Source organism: Pelodiscus sinensis, chromosome 4 (genome assembly GCF_049634645.1).
Source record: "Pelodiscus sinensis isolate JC-2024 chromosome 4, ASM4963464v1, whole genome shotgun sequence".
Taxonomy (NCBI): Eukaryota; Metazoa; Chordata; order Testudines; family Trionychidae; genus Pelodiscus; species Pelodiscus sinensis.
Window position 1 is genome coordinate 96,709,639 of NC_134714.1, and position 21,021 is coordinate 96,730,659.

General features: G+C 38.4%; 1 protein-coding gene across 7 annotated transcripts in view; it reads right to left on the reverse strand.

Moving 5' to 3' along the window:
- Nucleotides 1–21,021, reverse strand: part of DCDC1 (doublecortin domain containing 1) — a 604,418-nt gene that overhangs the window by 439,343 nt on the left and 144,054 nt on the right. For 6 of the 7 annotated variants that reach the window (XM_075927782.1, XM_075927784.1, XM_075927785.1 and 3 more), the window contains one exon: nt 14,760–14,926. In XM_075927782.1, the coding sequence (XP_075783897.1) occupies nt 14,760–14,926 (167 nt within the window). Of the gene's footprint in view, nt 1–14,759; nt 14,927–19,801; nt 20,177–21,021 lie in introns of those variants that run through there. The other variant, XM_075927786.1, reaches the window with a different exon arrangement.

A 21,021-nucleotide genomic window follows, 5' to 3' on the forward strand; every position in this document is an offset into this window, starting at 1 on the left:
TTAACAGGCAGCAGGTTTAAAACAAACAAAAGGAAGTTTTTCTTCACTCAGTGCACAGTCAACCTCTGGAACTCCTTGCCAGAAGATGTGGTGAAGGCTAGAACTGTAACAGAGTTGAAAAAAGAGCTAGATAGATTCATGGAGATTAGGTCCATCAATGGCTATTAGCTAGGATGGGTAGGAATGGTGTTCCTAGCCTCTGTTTCTCTGGTAGTGGGTGACAGGGGAGGGATCACGTGAGGATTACCTGTTGTGATCCCTCCCTCTGGGGCATCTGGTATTGGCCACTGTCTGCAGACAGGATACTGGGCTAGATGGACCTTTGGCTGACCCAGTATAGCCGTTTTTATGTTCTTATTCCAAAACATCCCTTAACCTCGTACAATGCGATTTACAGGGACATTGGAATAGCGAGCCCAGAATAACAGGCTTGCTGTGAAGATGCAGGATAGCTATTTCGGGATACTCCAGTATCCTGAAATAGCATTGCAGTGTAGATGTACCCTAAGTGAAACCCATTCTTTTGGATATGAACAACTGCTAAGTCCAGTAGAATTGCAGCAGTTCTGCAAATATCACTCTTAACAATGGTTCAACTCAGAAATAAGCTAACACCAAATATTAATTGAACACAAGTATTCCATCTCAATTTGACTGCTCATAGTGTTTGCTCTGCTAGAACCTTTCCCTTCAAACCCTATTTCCCTCTACTTTTTAGCCAGACACTCTTAGGGTATGTCTACACTACCCTCCTAATTCGAAATAGGAGGGTAATGTAGTCATACCGCAATTGCAAATGAAGCCCGGGAAATTCAAATCCCGGGCTTCATTTGCAATTGCGGTATGACTACATTACCCTCCTATTTCGAATTAGGAGGGTAGTGTAGACATACCCTTACTTCTCGTATATCTTGCTTTCAGTTAAGATATATCTGCCAGTTGTACATTCTTTTACCTATGCCCTAGAATTGGGCTACTCAACATGTCGCCTGTGGGCTGCATGCGGCCCATGGCCTCTGTGTTTGCGGCCCGCAGTATGGTTTGGGTTTATGCAGGGCTCAACACACGGCCCGCAGGTGAGATCCCTTGAACATGGTCTCCACTGGGAACACGCTCCACAGCAGTGAGGCATCTCCCAGGTAGGGTGAGCATTGAAAGATGCAAGCAGATGGGCTGGCTGGAACAGATGGGTACAGGGTATCGGCATTTCTAGCCCCCAAGGAGGAGGCGTCGAGAACGCTGGGGCATTGTGTGAAAGAAGCTGTTCGCATATATTTTCAGATATATTTGCATGTATATACAACCACACTTGTGGCCCTCAGCATGTGCTTGAGTATCATTGTGGCCCCCAGGGCTTCCAAAGTTGAGTAGCCCTGTCCTAGAATGATATAAAATTAATATGGCACACACTCAATGGATTAAAAATTGGATGATAGATCACAAAATGTAACTGTAAATGGGGAATTGTCAATCAGTGGGTCTCATTGCAGTGGTTTCCCACTTGGTCCTACTCTATTTAACACTGTAATCAATGGCTTGGAAGAAAACATCAAATTATCACTAATGAAGTTTGAAGTTGGGAGAGTGGTAAATAATCAAGAAGATAGGGTGAGCTCAACTGACTGACAAACTGGGTGCTAGCAGACAGTAGGAATCTTAATATGGCTAACTGTAAATCTCTATATCAAAGAACAAAGAATGGGAAAGCAGTCTCTGAAAAAGACTCGCAGCTCATGGTGGATAATCAGCTGAACGTGTGGTCTCAGTGTGATATAGTGGACAAAAGAGATAATGCAATCCTCTGATGCATAAACAGGGGATTCTTGAGCAGCAGAGAGGTTAAATTTCCACCATATTTGGCCATGATGCAACTGCTGTTGGAATACTGTGTCCAATTCAGATGCCAACCATTCAAGACGGAAATTGATAAATTGGAGAGGGTTTAGAGAAGAGCCACAAGGATAAATACAGGATTAAAAACATGAGCTTCATAATGATAAAAAAACCACAAAGAAGCTCCATTTATTTATCTTAAACACATGGTTAAGAGGTGACTCGATTACAGTCTACACATACCTAGTTGGGGAGCAATTATTTGATAATGGGCTCTTCAGTCTAGAGAGAAATATGTAACATGATCCAGTGGCTGGAAGTTGAAGCTAGGCAAATTCAGAATGAAAGTGTAATTTTTAAAAAGTGAATGTAATTAACTGTTAGAATAATTTACCTAGTGTTGTAGTGAATTCTCTAACTCTAGCAATTTTTAAATGAAAACCAGATATTTTTCTAAAAGATATGATCTAGGAATTATTTTGGAAGTTCTATGGCCTATGTTATATGGCAACAGCATCAAATTTCGAAATAACCCGCTATTCTGAAATGCCCCTTACTCCTCATGGAATTAGGTTTACAGGGACATTAGAATAGAGAGCCCGAAATAATGGGCTTGCTGTTAAGACATGGGATAGCTATTTCGGGATGCTCGAGTATCCCAAAATAGCTATTCCACATTTTAAGAACATTATATCGAAATATAACGTGCTCGCTATGCCGTCCCTGAAAACCTTACTGCTCGAGGGTTAAGGGATGTTTCAGAATAGCGCTTTATTTCAAAATTAAATAAGTTATTTTGAAATTACCTTGAAATAAACTATGCAATTTGCATAGCACAAATTGTGTAGCTTTTTTCTAGATAAGGGTGCTGTGTAGATACACACTTAGCCTATATCTACATTGCATTCTAAACTCAAAATAAGATACGCAATTTGTTCTATACAAATTGCGTACTTATTTCAAGTTAATTTCAAAATAGGCTATTTCGAGACATCCCTTAACCCCTGAAATAGTGTTCCCGTTATTTCAAAAAATATTTTGAAAGAACAGGTGGCTTGTGAAGACCTCTGGTATCCCGAAATTACTTTGATGTGTAGACATACTGTTAAGACTCCAAGGCTGAGATGGTCTTTTTTGTGTTTGTAACATGCACCACAAGAGGACCACAGTCTCAACTGGGGCCTTTGATCACTACTATAATATAAGTTTACTACTGTAACTAACAATAATAATTCGATAGCATGGCTAACTCAGAGAGATTATTCTTGCTGGTACAGGCCAATACCATTCTTGTCTCACATGGCTGACTTTCTGAGAGACCTGTTCAGGCACCTAATCTAGCTTTTCCAAGTAAAGTCCTTGTTTCAGGCAGCAATGGAGAAAACCAGGACAGACTGCCCAAAGTAGTGAGTAATTTATGAGAAATAAGATGGATTTCAGGAAAAGCCAGTCCGGTGATTCACTTTCAAGCTGCACACATGATGGAATTGGGAGGGACAGTTGACTTAAGACCTGATTATTATCAATATAGATGGCACAGATATGCTATATCTGGAGTGGAAGTAAGTATGACTAGTACTGCAGCAATGGTACAAAGATGCTAGTACATGATGGACAATGGGTTAGATACCAAGGACAGTGATGTGAAGTCTGTTAAAGGGCTACAATTCTCCCAGATGATTTAGCATTATTCTGCAATGCCTTTTATGTTTATTAAGAGAAAAACGTGGTGGCCAGCTCAATAAGGGTTGCTTGTCTGCTTAGCGTTTTGTTATTCTCAGTTGTATGGAATTAAATGAATAGATGTTTTGTTTTTCTCAGCAATGACAATAATATTTTGGGGGGAAACAAGGAAAAGTATGTATGGATCCAGAACATTGGAAAAATAATTTACTGAAGAATTTGTTGCAATGTAATTTTTTAACAATCACTGAAATTTACAGTGATCTGCTCCACCGTGATTGTGCTTTGATTCACATACCGAAAAAGTTTGAATTAGTATTATTTTAAAGAGAATATCCACAGATGGCTTTTTTGAGAGAACTGTTTCCTATTCTTAATTTTCTCTGGCTCATACTGGACCTGAACAATGGTTTGGTTTTTTTTTTGGTACATCAGGAATGTTTTACAAGATACACATGAAATTCAAAGAGGAAAGAGAGAAACTTTGCAAAATAAAATAGAGATGCTTTTTTTTTTTTTTTAAATATCCAAGATAAAAGCACAAGTAGGCAGTATAAACCTTTGCCTGAAAACACCAAACAACATAGTTTGTTTTCAAATACAGCTGCTGTACTAGATAAAGTAAAGTAAAGTAAAGTAAAGTGTCTGTATAGCTGTACACAGTCAAGCATAAGGTGTCCCAACCCCTCATTTGGAATACCATACTAAATAATAAGTAACATAATTTAAGTAAATAAATATCTATATTATCAAACAAGAACCATTAAGAAAAGCATAGAGCCAGGTACTTCATTTTACTGAATTCAAGACTGAAATTGTTAAACTTGAATGTCTTAGGTTTATTCACTCATGCTAGAAAATTCTAATAAAGATATGTTTCTTGAAAATAATCATAATTATGTTATGTGGTACACAGACCAAAAAAGAGAGAAGAGAGAAATAAATATTTAAAATGGTTTTTTGGCTCTTAATTTCCTGTAATCAATCAGTTATCAGACCTGTGAATAATTAAAATTGAGTAGTTCTTGCAATTCAAGGATAACACTGATTAATTGGAACTGATAGTAAAAATACTAATCAATCCTAAAGACAGATTTTTCTTTTTCTCTTCCTCTTAACAATGTACCTTCTATATTGTTCATTTTCTTTTAAAAAAACATTCATATTCTTGTCCAGTCACACAAGCTTTTCTCAGTGAGCATTGTTTTGGGAGGAGTGGGTGGCAGGCAGGGGGCACAGGATGTTGAGAGAACAGATAGGATGTCAGGTGAAGATGGAATGCTGTGCCCTCTCTAACCAGCTGAAGACTCTGCATGATTGTTTTCTTACAAATAATACCTGTGGGTGTTGAAACTGTTCAGGGAATCTATCAAACACACTCTTTCACTTTGCTGTTGTAACTATTAAATTTATTCTCATTTCAAAAGAATCATAGGCAATAATAGCAGTAGGTGGTTGAGTAATTTAAAGAAAATGTGTCAAACCTACTTTCACTGCCTTTAACAGCAGAATTCTGTAATTACTTTCAAAGTTACAAAATGCACTCATTTCTTTACAATATAATGAAAAAGTTCTAAACTGTCTTTTTTATTTTAAAGATTTTAAATAAGTGCAAGTGAAATGACTAACCTGCAGAGCAGACTGAAGACTTGTGCAGAATGTAGTTTCTCTCACAGTTAAGGAACTATGCTAATGATACATATATTCAGTGTAAGAGCTACACATTGCAAAAATAGTGCCATCGGCATGCATTGGAGGAAATCACACATGTAATTATCTCCATACATGATTTTAATATATATCTACAACCAATCCCAATGCAACTATAGTTGTGCAAAACAATACAGATTTGCAAGAAAGTAAGGATGACACTATTGAATAAACAACAGAGACCCTCTTCTCCTTCACCAATGTAATAATTTAATTATTTCTCTTTCAAGCTTCAGTATATTACCATGTTGACAACTCTCACAACTTTATTGCGAAAACAAAAGGAAAAACTGTGTAGCACTTTAAAGACTAACAAGATGGTTTAAACAAGATGAACTTTTCACCTATTAAACCATCTTGTTAGTCTTTAAAGTGCTACACAGTTTTTCCTTTTGTTTTAGCAAGATCAGACTAACACGGCTACCTCTCTATTACTATTCAACTATATTGTGAGTGTTTTTATATTTAGTATGTTTCCCTAAAGCCCTAACTCCTGGAGTCATGTGTTCACATGAGAATTTTGGCTGTAATATAAAAAGAAAATAAGTTTCTGTTCTTCATAATTGTGGAAAAAAGCTTGAAAACATTAATCCTAAAGGCTCATAGTCTAGAAAGCAAAAAGAATCAGAGGTATATTGTCTGTAGAAAAAAAATATCATATTGGGGTTTTATCTCATGAGCTTTGAATACTTGGATTTGGGAATACTATGTACTGCATTCACATTGTAATATAGGATATATGAAGTCTATACTGTGTACATTCTACTTCAAGTTACTATACCCATCTAGAAGTAATCGTTTCTAATTATTTGATCATTATATCAATGCTATGGATATGGGAGAAAGAATGACACAAGAAAGATTTAGCAAGAATGGCAACTCCTCTCTGCCAAAAAATTGTTAGCAAGAATGGCAACTCCTCCCACCTGAAAAGTTGTCTAATGCTTATAGTCCTGTATCCTGCAATTGGATCCATACAGGCAGACCACTGCACTGTGCAGAGAAACACTGATTTCAAACAGATGCATGTGTCACATCTGTCTGCTCCGATCCAACTGTAGAACTCGAAACTCCACAGGAAATTACATACCCCCTTTCATCATATAACTTGTCATCAAATAGTTCTACCTTTTCGTTTGAATTGATTTGACTCAGAAGGGGGAATCCCAACATATTAGAATTAGGAATTAAATTTTTCAAGAAGTTACCAGTGATGCATACCCAAATGAGAGTAGTCATATCTTGTGCTGAGAGATTGGGCCCTCCTGCAATCAAAACACCATGGCTGTGTCTACACTGGCACCCTTTTCCGTAAAAGGGATGCTAATGAGACACTTCGGAATTGCAAATTCCGCAGGGGATTTAAATATCCCCTGCGGCATTTGCATGATCATGGCTGCCGCTTTTTTCCGGCTCGGAGTTTTGCCGGAGAAAAGCGCCAGTCTAGACGGGATCTTGCGGAAAATAAGCCCTTTTCCGGAAGATCCCTTAATCCTACTTTCAAGTGTCCCCCCATCCCCCCGCCAGACCAGGCTTTTCTCGCCGCGGAGGACGTGGGCGGTGGGACCACGGCGCGTCTCGGCGGTCCCGCCGCCTTCGTCCTCCGCAGCGACAAAAGCCGCTCCGCATCTCCCTGGTCTGCAGACCAGGCTTTTCTTGCCTACGCCTGGGGTAGAGCAGCTGGGGGGCTGCCGGATTGGTCCCGCCGCGCCAAGGGTCGGCGCTACCAGACCAACCCAGCAGCACTCCAGCTGCTCTGCCGCAGGCATGTCTGATTCAGCCGCTGCTGGTCAGTTTCATCAGCGGCTGAATCTGGACGCCAGTTCCGACTTACATACAAATTCAACTTAAGAACAAACCTACAGTCCCTATCTTGTACGTAACCCGGGGACTGCCTGTACTATATTTATAATTCTTGGCAAAAACAATTAAAAAATGAGTAGGTCTGTCTACACCTACCTCCTGATCCACATTTTCACACAAGCACTTGAATGCACTTATCAACCACTACTCATATAAAAAGGAAATAACATTGACAAAAACATAGGAAATAATTTCAGGTGGGTGGTTGGGAACAACTATCAAAGGACGCGCAAGAGGCATGACCTCTACAGATGTCTAAGCCACTATGATGCTCCGAAGGTCAATATAAAAGCTAGTTTTAAATTTTGCACCTATCCAAGAAGGTCAACACTGGTAGTACTACCGTCCCCACAGGGTATATTGATGGTAATAAGGGAAGAGTGACAAGATTGTCTAATAAAAGCTATTACCTCATCCACCTTTTTCCTCTAATATCAGGGGACAGACACAGCTACAATGACACTGCATATAATAAGGGGAGGCCCTTAATTAGCCCTCTTCCTATTAAACATGCCCTGCTTATTAACCTGTTCAATAAATCAAATTATCACTCCCCAAATTCTCAGTCATCTCAGTCACTTCAGTGTTGTGGGTTTTTTTGTTTGGTTGTTTTTTTGTGTGTGTCTGTTCTCAGTAAAACAGGGCTGGGGAACCTCAGGACTTAGCTGGATCCCGCCCCCAAGGGTCAGGGCTCCCCCCGTAGCATTGGGGAGCCCATGCCTACCGCAAGGCTGGAGCACACAAAATCTACTAGTCTGGACCCCACCAGACTCTGGTGTGTGAGGGGAAAGTGGGGAGTGTCTTTCTCCTTCTTAGTTAAGGGCCATGTCAGTGAGGATTTGTCTTTTTTATTCCTTCTCACTTGTGTGCAGCCCCCAACTGATTTTTCTGTAGGTCAGCAGCCCTCACTCCCAAAAAAAGGTTCCCTACCCCTGCAGTAAAATGATTTTTTCACTTTTAAACTTTAAAAAATCATCTCAATCCACCTTTAACTTTCATTGGCCATAAACATTGATCACAGGACTTTAAAAATGAATTTATGAAAAACTTATGGTTTCCTAAAATATCCATGGAGAATGAAATCCTTTTTAGATGTAAATTTGGCATTACTTATCCTAACTTGAATAGAAAATAGTCTCTCAATTTCCATAATATGTTAAGAGTCAAATTCATTTTAAAGGGAGAAAAAACTAGTACAGTATATTAAAAATACTTTTTCCACAAAATAAACTTCAGAGATAATTTTTGAAAACGTACAAGTTGTGAAAAATCAGGTATATGTTTTCATGTAGGTAAATTAAAAGATAAGCCTTGGTCCAGATCTGAAATATTATAGTATGAACCTATTGTTATTACAAAGCATTGGCTTTCCTCCTTACAGGTGTCAAATCAAATAACTGTAGTGTTGTAATAGCAAAAGCTACTTTAAATGTATATTGTTTTAGGTCTACTAAGATATTATTTGACAAAAATATTTCACATTTATTATAAATTATTCAAAGGAAAAAAGGCAATAGTATCTTATACTTCCCTGATCTAAACATGCACACACACACACACACGATTAACTGATGGAAAATAAACAGAGCTTTCAATATCAGTACTTATTTTATCACTGCAGATTTTCCTTTTGGAATAATTGCCTATGCACAAACTCTAGATGGCAACATTGCACTTACTGTACTTCTAGCACAAAATGTCACAGCCAGTCCCTACATATCCTCTTTATCAACATTTTATGTGCCACAGATCTATAGCCTCTTATTATAAGTGTAATGAAGCAGAAGTTATTGAAGCATTTTATTGATTGCTCAGATCACAAGTTTACTGTCATACTGAATTGGCACCTTACTTGCTGAAGCAAACTGCTGACACCTTTTTAAAAAAGTGACAACTACATCTATTTCATGACCAGAAATCCATTTTCATCTCTATCAAGACAAGAATGCAATTTTCACTTCATTTAACTGATGTTAGGCCTGCTCAAGGCATGACACTTAGAAGAAGACACAAGTTTAAGGTTCTTAAAATACTTCTAGTAACTAGAATGCAGCTTGGTTGTGGAGAAAAAAAATCATCATTCAAATCCATAAACAACTCAAAATTCTACAAATCACATATCAAAACTATCAAGATATTAATTTTATTTTTCAGTTGCAAAATTACTGAAATGCTATTCTTATATTCTTTTAATAAGAATCTATGCTGAAATATTGCAGCTATAGTATGAAATCTTGCTTTGTTCAACAAAAAAAGTTTACTTTAACAAGCAAGTGTTACATGAATTGTCTCTAAGTAGGCCAACTGTATAGAAGACCTGTTTTTATGAACAACATATAGAACATGAAATAAAAATACTTAACACCACTGCAATCAAATGACTCACCACTGTATAAAATTCTGCAAGCAGTGTGTGCAGCAAAGACAGAAGAATTTTACTCAAGAAAATAATTTTACTTTGTTTAAATACAGTTTTGGACATTTAATTTATGTTAAGAATATTCTTTTTTAAAATGCCACAAAAAGCTCACTACTATTGTACTGGATTTGGTGACCTTTTGAATAGAAATCAACGGAATCATTTCAGTAGAACAGCTATTTTTTTTTATTATAATGCCAATCTGAGGCTAGAATGCAATGTAATTTTTTTAAATATCATTACAGTGAAAAGTATATTTTAAAGCATAAACTTTTGCCAACATTATGTGGCAATGCGTGCATAACATTATATGCAAAATATGTTTATTACGCACAAAAATAAGAAACAAAAATAGTATTTTAATAATGTCGGCATTCACCAACAGAAAATACCAGGAAAAAGATTTTCCCATAATAGCTTGATATGACATACATAATGGCAAAGTCCTCATCCTGTGGATCTGTTATGAATTAATTAAAGCTACTGCAGCATTAATCTTAGCATACAAACCCAAATTGAAGTCAGTAAAAACTTGTCTACCAGTCATACTATGTTTATCTATTATTGAATATAACCAAGGAGTGCTATGAAAGATAGCTAGAGTGCGTGTATTATAGATAATTTAAGGCTCCAATATCTAAAGAGGTAATTCCAATTAAATGTTTTTAAAATAATAATGTAGTGTTAGTTCTCTTCTAATATTTGCAATATTTTTGTTTAAATTCAATACTATTTTATAGCTTTATGAAACAAAGCAGTCGAAACAGAGCCTCTTAGTGCAGTTCAAAATCAAAAATTGTAAAACTGACAAGATAAAATGTTGAAAAAAAATTACATTTGGAATAATAATTTATATACCAGCACTGATATATTACAGAAAGTCTCAGACTCTTAACCATAGCAGCACTTATCAAAATTCGCATGCTTAAAAAGGTGGATAGTAAAATCATTCAATTATTTTAGTTTCTCTTGTTTTTCCTTCAGCATTTTGCATACCAGAACCTATTACTTCAAATGCAACGTAATTTGCATTGGTTTATATCACTAATTTCTATCACTGTAATTTCTGAGAGACTGAGTTTAGGAACACAAGGCATAAATATTCTCTCCCCCTCCCCCACACACTTACCTTAAAAAAAATTAGCACATTTTTGTTAATGGTTTTCTAAGCACAGGATAGAAATCTAAAGGTGAATTTCTGAATAAATTATTATAGCACTATTCAATCTCTAAGCATAACATGATAAAGCATGCTCATCAACACTTTATGGCTTTTTTTTTTTTTTTTGGTCAACTAGTGTTTCTCAGAGTGCCAGAAATCTTGTATTTTGGCATCACTTCAGCTTAGTTTTAAATTTCTCTGTCATAATATATTTTGTGTTTGTTTAGTGACAGAGCAACAGATGATTTACTGTGTGACTGTACATGAAAAAAATGTTTAAAAATCATTAATATCTTTTTAAAAGGTATTTCAGACTTCTGTTTAGCTGTGCTAGGCCTGTGAATGACAGCTTCCCTGCTTGAAGCATACAGAAAGCTCAGCCTCTCTCATTCACTGATAGTACTATGGCCTTTTCACACGTTCCCTCAACAGCAGTGTTTGTCCCCAAACACTGGAACCCAGCACAATGGCATTCCTTCTTCAACGCCCCCACCAACAGCACAACTACATATCAAGAATGTTAATGAGCTAGTGCAGCCCCCACCATTGAAAGTGTTATCTACATTTCATACTAACATGTTGATATTATTTCTACTGTTACTAGTGAATTTAAGCTCTTGCATAGTTGTGAGCAATTTCATTTTGTAATGTCTCCGTTTTAAGAACATATATGTTTTCATACAAACTACAGTGGCTCTGTATGATTTTTGAAAACAACATATACAGAAACATATTTACACACATACATGCCATATGTAATATTCAAATGTTAAATGCTATGTCTATTTATGCAACTCAGGAATGTTGACAAACAACTGGTAAAGCATTAAAAAATAACTAATGGTCCTGCAGCATTATTAAAGTCACATATCATCATGGTTACAACTCCACTGTATGAAAATTAATTACAAAATAATTATATATCAAGCACTGGATAGTTTCTGTATTTTTTTTAATCCAGAAGGTTGTGTATTTTGCATTCATGTCCTCTAAGAAAGATAAAATTTCAAGATTTTTCTGCAATCCACAGGACATTACATCTTAACACAATTACAATATTCAGGACTCTACACAAAGGAAAACATAGAAGACAAGCCCTTATGATGTACAGATGTGTTATTTTCTTTTCTCTTGAATTTAAAAAGGACATTTGAATCCTTCTCCAGCTTCAAATATCCCCTTAGTTTTACCTGATTATAATATAGTAAATAAGCAAGGTTAAGGAACATAACAATATAAAGTGAGGAAATGAAGGCAAGTATCCCCTCTCTTTTAACAGCTTTACTCCGCACTACCTCATTCTCAAGGAATTGCATTCAAAGTTTATTAACTCTCCTTGTAAAGGTGATACAGAAGGCACAGCAGAATGATAGGAATTCCTTCTTTTAACCCCCTAGACTGAGAATTTTAATACCATACTATTCCCTGCCCCTAATAGGGCAGGAAGCAACAAGCTGATAATAGGCAGTGTCCACTGTGCAGCCTTTTTGGTCTACCAAAGTGTACTATTTTAAATCCAGTAGATGCATAGCAATACATTTGAGTGAAACTGAAACCTATTTACATGTTAATCGAAGTAGCTCATAATTATATTGATATTGAGCTACTAATACTTCCAAAGAGCTATTTAACCTCTTTTGTTTCAACAAAGTATTTTGTCTCACCAGAATATTACTAGATCAAAGAGGTTTTTCCCTAATTTTTCTTCATTTGTTCTTTATTTAAACACAAATATAAGACAAATCTCAAAATAACAGAGATAAATAGAAAATTCAGGTAAGATTGACAAATAATGTCTAGATAAACAGTGATTTGGAAATCAAACTTAATGTTTCACATCATAAAGTAATACTGCCAAGCTGCCTAGATGCAACAGTATGAATAAGCAAGGGCTGTGCCCCTGAATCCCTTTTTAGGAGAGTTGATAGTCTTCAAATGCCATTTCTCGACAATGATATGGGGTGGAGAAAAGCAGTTAAAGTTGAGGGGATACAGGACTCAGTTGCCTATATTTATATTAATATGTATCTTAACTTTGCTTATTTATATTATAAACTACATATTTAATTTTAGCTTATTTTATAGATGGTGGGCAACATATATAAATACAGCAACAAATAAACTAATACAGCAAAATAATATGCTGTATTCTCTAACACTCGCAGTACTCTATATGATTTCAGTTATGTTTAATGCTAATAAAATTCCACTTTCAAAATTACTGGTAAAATCAAAAGGAAATATATAAAAATACATTTCTGATCTTTTAAAAAATTTTTGTGTATGCTGGTATAATACTAGATACAACAAACAACTTACTTTTGATAGTCTTACATTAACTTACTTTTTCTCAAAATTACTGTAATATTTTCAACAACTTATTTATAATGCTATTTTAAAATGCATATAAAATAATCTTCTATTAGAGAATTTTTGTGAACTACCAACTGTCACATTGATCCTCTTAATTGTAACCATATATTATATGAATCTTGAATTTGTCTTTAAAGGTGGTGTCAAACTTTAATAGAAGTGCTATTTATTTCTTGCTATTTAAACTCTTTCTAAACTAATATTTTTGGACAACATCAGAGAAATTATTGATTTCAGTTAAAACACTAAAACTCCATTATATTTTCTTTATAGGACCACAAAGTCTTTCCCTTAGTTTTTATTATAGGCCAGATTGTAATTCAGTTGCCCATTTTGGAGTCTGTGTGTGTGGGGAGTAATTTATTGTATTGACTAATATATCTATTAGCATTTGAATTAATCATATTTGATAGATTTCTTACATATATTTTATAAAAAAGATTCCGTAATTGTTTTCAAATGAATTAGGACACTGTTCTATAGTATTCTGCATTTCTGTATGTTTCATGAGAGGCAGCATTGTCTTATAGGTAAGAAATGTCAATACAAAATGTAAACATGATCAGTGTATTTTTTACTATACTGCTAAATGAGTCATGCATTTTTTGAAACAAGCCAATTTGAAGCCTTTCTGCTTGTTTCTATTTTCTTGATTTCTTGTTGTTGACCACCATTAGTCTTTTCCAAAGTCAATGCTCATTTCTCTTTATGGATCTGACAGCAGGAGGTGCTGTATAAACAGTGTGCCTGACACCATCTCCCCTCCCCCTTCCCACGCAGACTGATAGCATAATGTATCTGATGCATTCATTCTTAACTCTGGGGCCTTGGATCACTTTTGAATCTCAGTTTCCTAGATGGCTGTTTAATGTACAATTATTTCTTTTCCTGGGAAATATGCATGCCTGCTATTTTCATAAATAATTCAACTAACTTTTAAAAAATTGATAACTTTCATATTTATAAATCAATACATGTAAAACCTAGCTATTCTTAACAAAACTAGAAATTCCATGTTTATTCAAATTAATTAAAATACAGCACTTTCAGACTAAAAAGTCATAAACATATCTGCAAAACACAAGTATGCAAAAATGCAGATCAAACAAACATGGACTAACTTGGTCTGACAGTCTGAAACTACAAGAAATCACCAAATATATTCTATAATTTGATCTCTTAGTCATGCAAAAAATGTATTTCCAATATGTTTATTTAATTGTTCATGATTTATCAATAAAGTCTATTGATTATTCTCAAGACAGTAAGTTCATTTTATTCTTGAGAATGCAAACCAGTTATGTTTATCTATTTTTCCTTAAAAACAGTTCAACTGTGACCTTTATTTTGATTAGCCTTGTGTGAAGAAATATGAAACAATTTTTAATATTTAATGTGTAGAACAAGCTATTAATTTTCCTATGCAAAATGACTGCCTCTGTAGGATTTCCACATAAGGAATGTCTCAGCTATGCACAGTATGCAGCAAAAAAAGATGACATCCCATACCAAAAGACAGATACAATTAGCTCCATTATTGTTGGCTTTCAGATTATAGGAGAAGCATTTCCCTAACGGGTCCTGGAGCTCGTGCAATACTTGCCACATTTCTTTATGACACAATGCCAGTCATTGCCTTTACGCAACTAGTACATTTTAAAATGAAAACAAAACAAAAAAAAAGAAGCAGACTTTTAAAGAGTGGGACAAACTCACCTGTTTGCAATAGTTTTTTGCAGACTTTAATCGTTGGTGTAAGGCCAATAGAACTCCTTGGATATACATCTTTGCTCCTGAGGGGCTGAAACCTTCTCCCTTAGAGACCCAAACAGGTCCACGCAAAGGTGTGATGGAATTTTGCAGGCATTTGTCAAGCAGAGGAACTATACAAGAAAAAAAGGGAAAATACATTCTTTTGACCCAACTGAAAATACACAGCCAGAAACGCAGCCCCAACATCAGAACTAACTCTTAGCATCTATTATTTATATCTGACCTGGGTTAAATCTTGGAAAAGCAACTCCTGAATTACTAGTGGCCACCATGAAGGATGTATTTATATTGAGACACCCCCCCCATGTAAGACTCACAAGCTTTGTGAGCACACCTGAATAGTTCTGAAGTGTGCCTAACTAGCTGTACAGAGTGTCATGGTGTGCACTGATTGCCTTATCTTCTCATTTATCACAGATGAGTTGGAACCAACCTTGCTGAAATCTACTTGCATTGTCCTGATAAAATTGCAAGATCCATGTTTTTTCTGTCTATAGTTTCCTGTTGAGGAGCTTATATATGCCTAACATATTACATTTCATGTTATTCATAAAATACAATCAACAGTCTTGTAAACCATTTTACAATAGCCTTTTCATTGCCACTGCTTAAGAAACTAACTTTCAACAAAAAATGAACAGTTTAATGTGGCTGTTTAAAAAATGAGGGGGGAAATCAGACAAAGCCAAATGGTTCATGGCAATAGGCTTTCTAAGATTTTTCTTGCTTTTTTTGAATGCAAATAATTCTAAACATTTAAAGCATTCTGTTTTCAGGGACCTTATGCCAACATATGTGACAAATAGGGCAAGCATATTTTGGCAATAGGATATATTTAGACACATATATTTGGCAGATATTTTAAATTTTACTGAACTGTGTAAATGTCAGACACCTTTCATCTATATATAAATATTGTAAAATACTATTTCACTAGACTATTTAGGGGTGTAAAATATAAAAGGCTTTTCTGCTCTTTCTACGTTCCAGAAGAAAATTGATAAATAAATACTTGTGGATACATGCAAATAAAAAAAAACACTGAGTTTTAGCTCTAGTCAGTCTGTGGTCATTTCAAGACCATGTATTGTGCACATAAACATGACATATTTATATGTCTGTGGTGATCTCACAGGCAGAGAAATCCTAAGGAAGATCTGCATGTATAGCCAACAGACAATGAGTACATATTACTGGATACTCCACATGTTTTATGCAGTCCAGAAGGATAATATGACATTCTAGAAATTGACTCACAATTAGACTCAATAGCTGTTCAGCTCAACTGAAAAACCATACAGAATCTCTTTGGTGATAATTTTTGGCTGAACTGAGCCTTCAGTAAAGAAACTATCATAAGACAGCTCCTATGTAGTTGGTCACTTTAAAAGAAAATGTAGAGGACAGAACATACAGACTTAAATTAACACTAGATGTAGAGGATAATACTTAGATTAGCATGTTTACATTTGCTAAAATAATGTAATTTAAAAGTGCTCAGCACGTCGTGTGGGCAAAACCAGAAACTCATACAATTATTTTTACAGGGGATGCTATCTAAAAAAACCATATATTTTTATGATACTCCTACCCTGCCAAACAAGCCACATGACTGAGACAAAGGAAAATGACTTAAAACAATTTCACAGTATTCTCTTATCATCCAGTAAATAATCGTAGACATCCTCTATTTTTGCAATTCTCAATTCTCCAACACTGCAAGCTTCTAAATACTGTTTGACTGCTTCTTCAAAAAATATCTCTGGACCTAGTACTTCCATTCCCCATTCTATGCACATAATGCTGTTTCTGAGCTGGTCTGCAAGGCCACTACAATCTCTTTAATGAATCCCCTCTGAAATTCAATTCTGCTATCTTGTCAACAAGAAACTATGGTCCCCATTGAGCAATATAGATTAGAACATGCATAAATTAAAATGCAAAAATAGTTTCATTTAAATCAGTGGGACAACTCATGTGCTTAAAGTTAAATACATACTTAAGCACCTTGCTTAACAAGGATCTATAAATAGCATGCTTATAGAGTAATTTAGAAAATTTAATATTTAAATTTAAAGTTAATAATTTCAAAAATAATACACACATAATTATACACACACACTAGAGTTAGGGCAGTTGGCAGATACTTACCTAAGTCAAGACACTGACAGAAGTTGTCTCTGCCCACTCTTGATGTTAGAAAAATGAGATGATGATTTTATATATAAATATATTTGCTTTATCAGCATGTGGCCATTCAGTACTTCATCACATTTGTTGTTCCCATTTCCCCCATCCTCCCCTTCTCTCGCTCTCTGTTTGTGTTTGTATTTTTTAAAGTATAAGTGATTTGGAGCAGGGGCCAAGTCTTATTTTATGTTTGTACAGTTCCTAGAACATACTGAATGGCACCACATGCAATAACAATTCAATAATAAATATTAACGATATGATTTTATATCAAGCATTTCATCAAAGAGTGACTGATAAAAATGACATATTTAGGTTCAAATGCTAAACAGCATTCTTATGTAGGAAAGGGTATGTCTACACTGCCACCCTAGTTCGAACTACGGTGGCTAATGTAGGCAATCGAAGTTGCAAATGAAGCCCGGGATTTAAATATCCCGGGCTTCATTTGCATCTTGCCGGGTGCCGCCATTTTTAAATCCCCGTTAGTGCGGACTCTGTGCCCGCGGCTACACGCGGCACGGAGTAGGTAGTTCGAATTAGGCTTTCTAATTTGAAATACAGGCAGTCCCCGGGTTACGTACAAGATAGGGACTGTAGGTTTGTTCTTAAGTTGAATTTGTATGTAAGTCGGAACTGGTACATATTGTAGGGGAAACTCTAGCCAAACATTTCTCCAGAGCTCAGTTTTATTCTCCCACACCTCACTTCCCTCAGTCCTTTATTCTCAAGCTGAGGTGTCTGCTGAGAAAAGCCGCTCCGCATCTCCCTGGTCTGCTGGGGAGGGGCGCTAGCTTCGCGTCTCCCTGGTCTGCTGGGGGGAAGCAGCTAATGCGGGGTTGCCTCACCCCGTTTGTAAGTAGGGATCCGATGTAAGTCGGATCCATGTAACCCGGGGACTGCCTGTACTGTTACTCCTAATTCGAACTACCTACTCCGTGCCATAGTGCCTATGTACATGCCTAAGTTGAATCATGAACATTAAGGCTATGTCTACACTGGGAAATTATTTCAAAATTATTTTGAAATAATAACTCCCAAAATATCTATTTTGAAATAGTGCTTCCACACTACAAGGCACCATTGAAATAGCACAGAATTATATTGAAATAGCACGTCCACTCTTACTGAAGCCTGAATCACATTTAAAGCCCCTGGAAGCACTCCAGGGAGGGTATCAGGAGAGCAGTCACTTTCTGCAGCTGCTTGCTGAGGCTAGCTGAGACTCGTGCTTAAAGTGGCACCTCTCTACAGCCATGTCTCACACTCTTCTCCACTGACTACCTCCTCAAGGGACACCAAACTCATGCCGTGTTCTCTGGAAGTCCTCGCAGATGCCACAGCACTCTCATTACGGATCTGGAGCTACTGCAAAGCAGTCACTGGCTCTGGGGCCTCCTGCTGACTCTCATTGTGCACTTCATGCAGGCTGCTCATGTGGTGCTACAGGAGCACAACGACCAGCCTGAACTGGGGGACCTCTTGACCCAAGCCCTGGCACTCTTCATGCACCAAATTCCCTTCCATCCTCCCCTGCACACCATGTAACACCACTAATGGTGGCAGGAGACCAGTTCCAACTGGTGGGACTATATCGTCATACAGTGGTGGGACAACCAGCAGTGGTTCCAGAACTTATGCAAGCCGAAAGCCACCTTTCTGAAGATCTGCAAGTGGCTCACCCCTGCACTCCAGCAATAGGACATCCGGATGAGACCCACCATCCCCCTGCAAAAGTTCACCTCCATTGCATTATGGAAGCTCGCCACACCAGACAGCTACTGCTCTGTCGGGAACTAGTTTAGCGTGGAGAGATCCACAGTCGGAGCAATGCTCATGCAGGTTTGACTCTTTTAATATTTTACTAGGAGGGTGGTGAAGCACTGGAATGGGTTACCTAGGGAGGTGGCGGAATCTCCATCCCTAGAGGTTTTTCAGTCCCAGCTTGACAAAGCCCTGGCTGGGATGGTTTAGTTGGTGTTGGTCCTGCTTTGGGAAGGGGGCTGGATGCGGTGTCCACCTGAGGTCTCTTCCAGCCCTAGGATTCTATGGCTCTATAGGTGCCCATCAACCCCATCCTGCTGGAGAGGGTCATCACAGTGGATACCATCTTCACTGGCTGTGCTGCCATGAGCTCCCCAACTGTGGGGAGGGGGGCTATTGATGGCACCCACACCGCCGACCACATAAATACATCAGTAGGAAGGGGCTCTTTTCCATCATGCTGCAGGGCCTGATGGACTGCAGGGGCCAGTTCACAGACATTTACGTAGAGTGGTCAGGGAAGGCACACAATGGTTGCATCTTCCAGAACTCAAGCCTCTTCCACAGGATGCACTCCAGCACATTTTTTCCCCAGCCACACCATCAGGGTTGACATGTCCCTGTGCATCCTGGGTGACGCAGCCTACCACTTGCTTCCCTGACTGATGAAGCCCTAGCTGGGCAGCCTAGACCCCACCAAAGATACCTTTAACACCAGGCTCAGCAGGTGCTATATGGTTGTGGAGTGTGCCTTTGGCCACTATAAGGGGATTTTCCAGAATCTCCTCACCTGCCTGGACCGCGGCAACTGGAACATCCCCCAGGTGGTGGCGGCCTGCTGTTTGTTCCAGTATGAGAACAAGGAATGAGAACAAGGGGGAGATTGTGCTGCCAGGGTAGGGGACAGAGTCAGAGCAGCTGGCCAGGGCTTTTGAGCAGCCAGGCACGGCTGCCATTCACTGAGCACATCAGGGGGCTGTGCTCATCTGGGAGGCCTTGAGGCAGAATTTCTGCCAAGTGACAGAACTCACCTGTGAGAGTCTCTCCCAGCACTCCTCAAAAGAGACCTCTGCATTGCCCTTGTGTGCCTCTCCTTTCCATCCTTTCCTTCTCCTGCCTTCCCTTTCCACCTTCCCCCATTCCCTGCAGACCAAATAATAAAGTATTTTATGTTTGGAAAAACAACTGTTATTTTTATTTGGAGAATATACAACAGGTGAAGGAGTGGAGAAAGAACTTGGGGATGGAAGAGTGGGAAGGGAGCTAAAGAATGGGGCTGGTATTGGCACTTGCCTCAGATAGCTCACAAGGCTTTGGCTGCCTGAGAGGTCCCACCACTATATGTTCAAGGGCTAGGGAGGGGCTAGAAGGAGAAGCTAAGATGGCAGGGGTGAGGAGTTGAGCGGGGAGTTGTGGGAAGGGCGGGTGCATGGAGGTGGTTGGTGGACCACTCCGTAACCGTGACCACGTGCTTCATGAGTGATGTTACTGGGGAGCACATGGTGTTATGCTGTAATGACACCTGCTCCCACATTGTCGTCCTCAGCCACCTGTCTGCCTGCTGCTGCTCGCACTCCTCCTTGAAGTTTGGGTTGAGGAAACGGAGGTGGTCAATGTGTTCCTGCACCATGTCCTTGCAGGGTTGTTTTTGCCTGCAGCTCTCACAGGGTCGGGAAGATTGTGTGGGAGGTGGTGGAGGCGCCATGCTCATAGGTGGCCCAGCTGTGAAGAAAATTGACAAGGGCAGCCATCCCAGAAGACAGGGTGCATGGAGCCTAGCCCTAATCTCTGATCCAACAATAAAGGTCTTGGTTCAGATGATGGCAATGTGCTTTGATCTAGGCCTTCTGTTGCCTAGACAGCGGGCACTTTCCTGCAGGGGCACGGACATCCCAGGGGAACCTCGCTACTCCCAGGTCCTAGGGACAAGCAGGCATGGGAAAGTGCCAGCAGGCCAGGTGACTGAGGGTGGGAGTGGTGGATGGGGTGGCTTGCCTTCCCTTTGTGCCATGTACATGCTTGGTCTGGCAGTGGCGACATCCTACAGAGAACTTCTATCCCTGCCTGCTGGAAGAGAGAAGGGAGAATGTTGGGGAAAGTATGTGTGAGTGGCAGATGCCGCTTGCCAGGGAGGATGGTACTGGAGTCCCCTCCTCTTCCTGTCCCTGGCAGGCTCCCATGAAGGGGATCGGTGTCCTCCTCCTCACCATGCTTGACTGGGAGTGGATGCTGCCCAAGAGTGCAGGCATGA